At 62.7% G+C, this 8,850-nt stretch overlaps 1 protein-coding gene across 1 annotated transcript; it reads right to left on the bottom strand.

Moving 5' to 3' along the window:
* Window positions 1-1,725: 1,725 nt before the first annotated feature.
* CBX8 (chromobox 8) lies at window positions 1,726-4,403 on the bottom strand. The gene is made up of 5 exons (XM_045085773.1): window positions 4,205-4,403; window positions 3,766-3,809; window positions 3,518-3,583; window positions 3,328-3,394; window positions 1,726-2,874 (listed from the first exon to the last, which is right to left on the bottom strand). The coding sequence occupies exons 1-5, from the start codon at window positions 4,271-4,273 to the stop codon at window positions 1,981-1,983; spliced, it is 1,140 nt and encodes a 379-aa protein (XP_044941708.1). The 5' UTR covers window positions 4,274-4,403; the 3' UTR covers window positions 1,726-1,980.
* Between the last annotated feature and the right edge of the window lie 4,447 nt (window positions 4,404-8,850).

The following is an 8,850-nucleotide window of genomic DNA, read 5'->3' as shown; positions in this document are numbered from 1 at the left end:
TTTAGTAGATACACTTAGTCAACGGCGCTTCTTTATACAAAGTCTAAAATACCAGCTTTACAAATGTGAGCGGATAAAAATCCCCTTTCTGGGGGCTTCTCTTTATAGGCGCAATCTGATATTCAAAAACAAATAAAATCACGTAGTCCACCGGCTTCCTCTTTTTGCCCCTCTAAAGGCAGGCAAGTCTGGAGGAGAGAGGGAGGCGGGGAGGTGAGGAGTGCGGAGGAGGACGAGGCTCCAGCTCCCACCCTGCACCCCATCCAGAAGCTCCCCCAGCCCCGGCCCCCCGCCCGGCTCGCCCCGAGTCGTGCCCCCGCCAGCGCGCGGGGGGCCCCCACGCCCTCCCTAGACGAGCAGCGGCCAGTCGGATCTTCCTAGCCCTTTCAGGGCGGGGGAGGCCCGGGGTCAGGGATCAGTCCTCGAAGAGAAGAAGGGGTGGGGGGGGGGAGGGGAACAGATTTGTGCTTTCGAGTCCAAAGAGGGGCGCGCGTTCTGCGTCCCTGGAGCGCACGGGGGCGCCCGGGCCCCGCCGCCGCGCACGGCCTCCCCCGCCGCGGCCGTGTCTTTTCAACTCCCGCTCCTCCCGCCCCCTTTGGCGGAGTTTGAATGTCGAGTTCAAATAGAGAACACTCCGCGAATCGAAAAGGCCTATAAATTATAGCTTTTGCTTTTAAGAAGGGGGGGGAGGGAGGGAAAAGCAAAAGTTCGGATGCGCATTCTTGGATGAAAACCTCGCCTCGCCCCTCCTTCCCCTCGCCCGCAGGAGCCGCCGGGGATGCGGGTCCTGCCGGGCCCCGTGCCCCCGCCGCACTCCCCGCCAGGCCTGGGCGCGGAGCCCCCGCTCCCGGCCGCGCCCGCCGCCGCGCCTCCCTCCGTGGTCCCGCAGGGTGGGCCTGCCTGGCCGTGCGTCCGTGCGAGCGCCGGCGGCCCGCCCTCCCCGAGGGAGGCAGGCCAGTCCAACTCTTCCCGGGAGGCGGGGGCCACCGTCTCTTCTGCAGGCGAGGCTAGAGGACGCGGAAAGGAGACTGTCCACCCCCAAACACTTTTCCTGGAAAACAACGACCGTCTCGAACTCTGGGCACGGACATGCAATCCTCCCGGTCTATCCTGGCATTTCGGGAATGTAAACAGATTCGCTGGATTTCTTTTCTTTCTGTGGAGTAAGGAAAGGAATCGAGGGAACCGGGAGACTCTGTCCACATGACATACACACGATCTGATCGGCGTGCGTCACACACACGTCAGCTCCCGTAAAGTGCATTTCCTGATGTGGTCCTGGGGGGATCTGCTGGTCCCCGCCCACCTGCAACTTTTACCTTCAACATCACACACAAAAGTTATCCAAGTGACTATCCCACCCCCCCAACAGACTTCTCAATCTTTAAAAAAAAAAAAAAAAAAAATGCAAAACACACTGACCCCACCCCCTTTTTTTCTGATTGGGGAGCCCATCTTTTGTTGGCCTGGTGGGCCAATGGGAGGAGAGAGAAAACCCGGGTCCTGCTCGGTTCCAGGGGTCTGCCAAGGGGCTGTGGGAAAAGGGAGGAGGGGCGAGGTGGGTAGGCTGAGTCCCTCCGGACACCATCAGAGGTCCAGTACCCAGGTGCCCAGCCTCCCTAGTGCCCTGGGTGGCCGAGGGGCGGCGACTCAGCCCGTCTGCCCCAGCTAAACCACACTAAGTCTCTCTCTCTCTCTCTCTCCTTGTTTAAATAAAACAACTTCAAGAGTTGAAATATATATATTTAGATATTTTTTCTTAAATAACATATTTACATCTAATAGAAAATATAACTCTAGAGATAATCTTTCCAACCAAAACTGAGGGGAGGGAGGAGGAACGGAAAAGGCGGGGCGTGTGAAGTTAGGGACGGGGCCGGCCGGAAGGCGCCTCCCACCCAGAAACAAAAAGCGTTATGCCAAGTTTGCGCTCCCACTCTCTCTCCTGCTCTCTTGTCCTGGGATCACCCACCCAGCAATTCATCTTTTCTCTTTAAAAAAGCCTTGGTCCGTGTTACTTTCCTTAATGGTGACGGTCAAAAAGTTTGAGGTCACGTCGGTGACCACCACTTTCTCCAGGTTGGTCAGAGAGGGACTCCAGGACTCCTCCTCTGGGTCCCCCAGGATTCTGGCCACTGGGATCCTGGCGATGAGGGAGGGCCTTCCCCCCTGGGCCCCCATGTCCCGATACAAGCCCCCCACAGAGCCGGGGGTGCCTGAGCCATGCCGGACCCGGGGGCCACCTGGGTCCATGGTGCCCTGGCCTCTGGCCTCCAGGAAGGTGGCCCTGTGCTTTATGACCCTGGCCGGAAAGGTGTCCACAGCCAGCTTGCCCGTGGCCTCCGCCGGACTGGGGTTGGCCACACCGCACTGGGCCAGGTCCGAGTCCTGCCTCCGGGCCAGCTGGATCACGCTGTGGCCAGCTGGGAACTTTCCTGCCCCAGAAGGGGCCTCGTCCAGCTTCCTGCCCTTGAGGTAATCTCCGAGGCCATCACTGGCTTCTCCCAAGGGCCTCTGCGAGGGGTCCAGGAGCTCCTTCCGGGGCTTGGGGCCTCGCTTCTTGGAGCTGTCTCCGGGTGAGCTGGGTTTGTCTTCCGTGCGGCTGGCACCCCGCTCGCGCTCGCGCTCCCTCTCTCGTTCCCGCTCCCGCTCACGCTCCCGCTCTCGGTCCCGGTCCCGAGGGGGCTCCACTCGGCAGGTGCTGCTAGGGCTGCTGCTGCTTCCTGGTGGGGACAGACCCATGTTCCGAAGGCCCTCACGAGCTCGAGAAGTAGAGGCCAGGTCCTGGGGGGCGCGTCCAGGGTAGGGGATCCGGATGCCTCGCGCCGAGTCACTCCGGAACTCGTAGGTTTTGGCCTTTGCCTTGGCTTGGGCCTGCAGGAGAGAAGGCATGTCAAAAGCAGAGCAGGGCCCCCTGCCTACTTCCCCCCAGGACCCCTCTTCCAGTGGGGGTCTCCCTGCTTCACCCTCCGATGCCTCCGAATTTCTATACGGGTGGGGGTGGGGTTTAGGGGCTGCAGTCTGGGGGACGCACTGGAGAATTCGTCTGGAAGCAGCCATTTGCACCAAACACACTTCTTGCTGGTACTGGATTATATGTCAACTGGGGATGGCCGTGGGCACAGTCCTAGCATGGCTAAGCCCCTTTCCCCAAGACACTCCTTGGTGCCACCACTGACCAGGTGACAGCCTGTCTGGGGACTCCTTCTTACATTATAAATAAGCAACATGATGGGACACCCCAAGGGTCCCTAAGCCCTCAGAGCCCCCTTCCCAAAAAGCTCACACTACAACATTGCTGCCCACCACTGGGCACTGCCATCTTACCTTGAGGAGGAAGGTTTTGGGTTTGGGTCCTCGCTTTTTGGGGCCATAGAGCTCCATCTCCCGTTCCCTAGAGACAGAAAGGAAAGAGAAAGGGGGGGGTGCGTGTGTGAGTAAAGAATCTAGTGGGACTCCAGTCCAGGCTGGACCCGTGTCCCTAAGTTGAGGGTCTGAGCCTTGAAAGGGCCTGTACCTTTCCTCAAAGGCTGCGAGCAGGCGGGCATCCAGGATGTTTTCCTCGGGCTCCCATGTGCTGTACCTGGAGGGAATCAGGAAGAAGTGGGCGTCAGTCCCGGGAGCAGGGAAAGCGCGGCGGGTGTGTGTGTGTGTGTCTCTAACTTTTCTTGCATTGTGCTGTATTTCCACGTAAAGGGGAAAAGAGGAAGAAAGAAACCTCCCGAACAACAGTCTGGGGCTGAGAATTGCATATAACCTACTTACTTCTGCGACCAGCCCTTCCATTTCACGAGGTACTCCATGCGTCCCTGCGGATGCAAAGGGGAAAATGCGTGTGTGCAAGGGGAGAAATGCATGACGAGGACACAAGAAATACATGCAAAAAATGCATGCACCAAATGAATGCGCGAAATCCCACCGCGAAAGGCACGCGCTCGCCGCATCACCCCTGCACGAAACGCTGCACAAAGTGCATGCACCGGCATCCATCCCCCCACCCCGCCCCCCACCCATGCAATCTGTGCATCGCTGCAAGTCTAAGGAAAGCGCCTGGGCTCAGAGCCGCCGCCGCCGCCGCCGCCGCCACGGCCGCGGCCGCTGCTGGGACCTGGGGGAAGGGAAGCTGGGCTGCAGCAGGGGGAGGGAACCCAGGCCGGGAGGGGAGGGCTCGGCCAGCCTCGGTCCGAGGCCCGGAGGTACCTACTTTCCGTATGCGCCGCTTCAGGAGGGCTTCGGCCGCGAACACCCGCTCCCCCACCGCTGAAAGCTCCATGTTGACTCGCCGCTTCCCCCCTTGGCCGCTTCCAGGAGCAGAAAAGCAGCAGCCAGCGCACGACAGACCATAATACTCTCCCGCTGACGTCAGTTCTCCTCCCCCTCCCGCGCGCCCGCTCCCTCCCCGCCCCCCTCCCGCGCGCCCGCTCCGCTCCCCCCTCCCCTCCCGCCCCGCGCTTCCTCCGGCCCCACGTGTTGCTAACGACGTTGCTAAAGCCGAGCGGCTGGGGCCTGAGCCCCTGCGCGCTGATTGGCCGAGCTCCGGGCCACGCCCCTCTCCCTTTCTCCCCCGCGTTGCTACGTGACCCGCGTTCCAATCGCCAGGGGGCGGAGTCCGAGGCTACTCCAGAGACAGAGCGCGAGGGGGTGGGGGCCGCCGCCGGAAGTGACATAGCGGGGAGGGCGGGCCCGGCCGCTGTCAGTCTGCGGGGCTGGCGAGGGGGCCGTCCACCCTCTGTCCTCGCCGGGGCCCCCTCCCTCGCCACCAAGTTGTCCCTCCGGTGCTCGGCGTCCCCCAGGGCTCTCGCTGGGTCCCCCGCGGTGGTGTCAGCCAGGCCCCGCCCCCTCGGCAGACCCTGGCCGCCCCACACCCACCGCCCGGACTCGGCACTCCCCTCCCCCCAGCCGCCGCCCGCACCGCACAATGCACAATGCACAGGTGCTGGGGTGCCGCGGGTCGCGCGGGTACCCCGCAAGCCGGCCTCTCGCCCCGGACCCGCTCGGCTCCCGGCCCCCTCCCCCTTCCGCACACCCGACCCTCGGTCTCCATGACAACGGCCTCCCCCGCCGCCGCCAGCCCCATCCCGCTAACAAATCAATGTGCCTGTGTCTCTGTCTCCTGTCGCGCGGCCCTGCCCTCGGCCACCCTCGGGCCCTGCGAGTCGAGCTGGGCTCGAGCGCTCGCTCCCAGCTCGGAAGCCGAAGGCAGACCTAGTGGGCACCCGCGGTCCCCGCCCGAGCCTGCCCGCGCCCCAGGACCCCGCGGGCGACGTCGCGCGTCCTCCCCCAGACCCCGGACCCGTCCCCGACGCCGGCAGCCACCTGCCCCTGCCGCCAGTCCGTGCTGCTCGTCCCCGCCAGGCCCCGGCCCCCGCGTCGCCAGCGCCAACCCCTTGGCAGGGGTCTGGGTGCGCTGGGCGACCACCAAGGCAGAGCCTGAAGCCCGGCTGGGGTTGGGACCAGGGGCTGTGGGGGCGTCCGGCTCCCTGCGGACCTGCAGGGACCTGCGGGGCCTGCGCCGTGCACTTCCTGTCCAGGGCTCTTCGATGTGTGCTCCTCTGTTCACTCGGCCAGAAGTGGCCAGGAGACCCCGAGCGGGAGTGGCGGGGGCGTCCCAGGGTCCCGCGCTGCTTGAGGGACAGGGGCTCTCGGGCGAAGATGGCAGGTCCAGGAACAGGGGCGAGGGCCGGGCCACCGATGCCTGCGCGCACACACGCGCGCGCAGACCCTTTGGCTCAGCTCGCGGGGAGCCGTGGCTGGGGCAGCGGCGCGGACAGCCCCCGTCCCGGCCCAGCTCTCCCGACCCTTCTCTCCTACCGCCCAAGCTGCAAGTCACGGCGCCCACTCCTTGGGACCCCCGATTTAGTTAAAACATTCGTAATAAACTTGACTGGAAGCGATTTCCCTTGGCGAGGGGCAGAGTGGGAGAATGGGGAGGGGGAAGAGAGAGAGCGAGCGAGCGAGGGCGAGCCAGGGAGTCTGACTCGACAGGGCAGGGAGCCCGGAGCGGGAAACGGGCCTCGGGTCCAAAGCTAGGTGCGCGGCGGGCGGCGGGTAGCGGCGCGGTCCGGGGCGCGCGGGACCGGCGCGGCTCCGAGCCCACCTCCCCTCCCACTCCCGGCCCCCGGCCCCGGACCCGCGGGGTCCCAGGCTTTGGCCTTGCTCCCAGACTTGACAAGGTGGGCGCCGGGTGGAGAGCCCCATCTCCGGCCGTTCTGTCTTAACGAACGGCGCGTTGGCGACCGCCACATCGCCCCGCCGACCGGCGCGGGCCGCCCGCGAGAGGCCGCCGACGGCCGCGTCCTTCATCATAAAAAGTCATTCCCGGTAACAAATAGTTTCGTTGGCCCGTGCCAGCGATACAGCTGTTTCTGTTTAAGCTTAAATACTTTCCAACAGTTTGGGCAGTAAAAATAAAGTCGGCCTCAGCCGCCTATAAGTGTCTGGTTTCCCCGCCCAGAGAAAGCCCACCCTCCGCCCTGGGCTCGGGTCGCCCTGCACGCCCCTCCTGCCCCCTCCTGGCACCCGCGGGCCGCCGTGGGCGACGCTGCCGGACCGCCCCAGTCCCGCACCGGCCCGCCGGAGGAGGGTCGAGGGCCACCTTGGAGGCCGGAGGGAGGGAGCCCACGCGGGGCAGCGGGAGGACCAGACCCGCTTCGCCGCCCGCCCGCCCCCCGCCCCCCGCCCCTCGCAGGCGGCCTGCGCCCGCACTGAGTGGCGGGTTTCCCTTCAGATAGGGTTTCTGAAGCCCGGTCCCCGGGAGTTGTGTTTGCGCTGGGTGCCTCCACAGACCCGGGGTTTGCACGAGGCGTGCAGAGGTCGATGGTTTCAGTTTCACGTTCCTCCTGCCTCCCAGGGTTTCTCTTCTTTCCTGCTTTTTCCCCTTCCTTCCTCCCTTCCTTCCTCCCTCCTCTGCTTTCTCCTTCCTTCTCTCTCCTTTCCTCCCCGCCTCTCTCTTTTTCTCGTTTCCTTCTTTGCCTCCATGCCTCTGGAGCTTGCGGTGGGGAAATGCAGACCCTGGTGTGGCCATGCACGGCCCCTGCCCCGGAGGGGCACTGAGAAATGTTCCCCTGGCTTTCTTGCTGCACCTTTCTGCCTGGCGATGACAACTCTTGTTCTGAACAAAATGATCGCTTCTGGGGTGTCTCAGTTCGCAAACATCGGGAAGTGTTCCTGCAGAGCCCACAGCAGAGATGGAACTCAGTCCAGAAGGGAACCGGAGATACAGAATAATCTGAGGGCAGACTGAGTCCCATTCTTTTCAGCAGCAGATGCAGTCTTGCCTGCTGACCAAAGCAAACCCCCAAGGTGGGGTGTTACCCCAGCTTGGCACTGGCCACCAGCTGTCCCAGATGGAGCAGGGTTACAGAAAGTGGGAAAACGGGTCACTGCAGGACCTCAAGTCTGGGAAGGTTTTAAAATGGACAGGTTGCCGTGCTTGTAGTGAGGCAGGACCCAGAGCTGGGGCCTCCCTGGTGGGCATGAGGGTGCCTATATGTGCCAAGAGAGGGCACTAGCCATGGGGGTGGTGGAGGCATCATTGCGGCAGAGGGGGCAAGGTCTGCTGGTGCCACAGTCTGAGAAACCAGGACATGGGATCCGCTCCCCACTTTCTTACTGAATGTCCCTTCCTGAATCATTCAACTTTTGCCACCTCCCTTTCCTTTCCTCCACACAACTACTTTTCTCTTTCTAAGTTAGATAATTGCTTTCCCCATATGCACCCCTGGGAGTAAACAAAACAGAGCTTCAAAGAACTAGAACCCTCTGCTTCTAATCCCACTGCTCCGCTGCCCTACGCTGCGGCTGTCAGGTTGCAGTGCGCAGCCTCTGCAGTAAATAAGGTAGCTGCTTCCTATTACTTTAGCCCCATATGGCTGCAATTTGAGTGTCTTTGGAGACAGTGCTTGTGTCAGGGCGGGGGGCATGGGGGAGTGAAAGTGGAAATCAAATGCTCTCAGATCGCATTTTTATGAAGGAAATTGTCGGCGATTCTCTTAGCAGCCTTCCCTCCACCCCTGGTTCCTGAGATGAGCTGCCCTGTTTCTTTGTTTATGGAAACACAGGCGCCCGCCTACCTCGGGGCACCTGCTTCCCCAACCCCTGGGTCTCTAGCCCAATTCTGCACTCATTCTGGTGACCTGGGAACACAGTCCCTATGTCCGTTCCCAACAAAGGACCTCTAACCTGCTCCCCACACTGAGAGCCCGGCGAGCCCTCCGCCCCAGTCTCTGGAAGGTGTTCCCACCCTACGCTCCACGTCACCCTCTCATTTGAACCTGGAGCCCACCTTAGGGCCAGGGGACCTCTTAGACCTCCCTGTGCCCACTGCCAACGGACTCAGCGCCCGGGGAAGGGAGGCCCGAGGCCGGCCGGGTCCGAGGGGAAGGAAAGGGAGGGGCAGGCCAGGCAAGGCACTTGGCTCCTGGGTCGCCGGCCAGACCAGCAAGCCTGAGCGCGTCCTCTAGCTGGAGGGTGAGGCTGAGCCTCAGCTCGTTCACTGGGAGCGTTTCAACTCCACGGCTTGGCGGGCGTCGGACCTGCCTGGTCTTGGCCACGACGCGGGCGGATTTGGAACCCAATCGTTCCCTTCAGGGGCGATGGTGGGCCCGGCTGTGAAGCAAGCACGGTGATTCTGAACAGTGGCGGAGTGGGATGTGGCCTCTCGTGTGGCAACAGGGACCAGTGGCTTACTTTCAGTGGCCCCAGAACCCGATGGATATCCTCAGCCTCTGTCTCCCCAACGCCCAAGCCAGGGTCTGAACCCGTGGGTCACTGAATACCTGTTACTGGGGGAAGCTATGGGAGTGACCCAACACCCTGAGGAGAGGTCCCCACAACCCCAGACGGGACATG

Source organism: Mustela putorius, unplaced genomic scaffold (genome assembly GCF_011764305.1).
Source record: "Mustela putorius furo isolate JIRA1106 unplaced genomic scaffold, ASM1176430v1.1 tig00000873_pilon_pilon_pilon, whole genome shotgun sequence".
In the NCBI taxonomy this organism is placed as follows: Eukaryota; Metazoa; Chordata; class Mammalia; order Carnivora; family Mustelidae; genus Mustela; species Mustela putorius.
The sequence above is the reverse complement of the archived record's forward strand: the minus strand, read 5'-3'. Positions and strand labels throughout refer to the sequence as shown.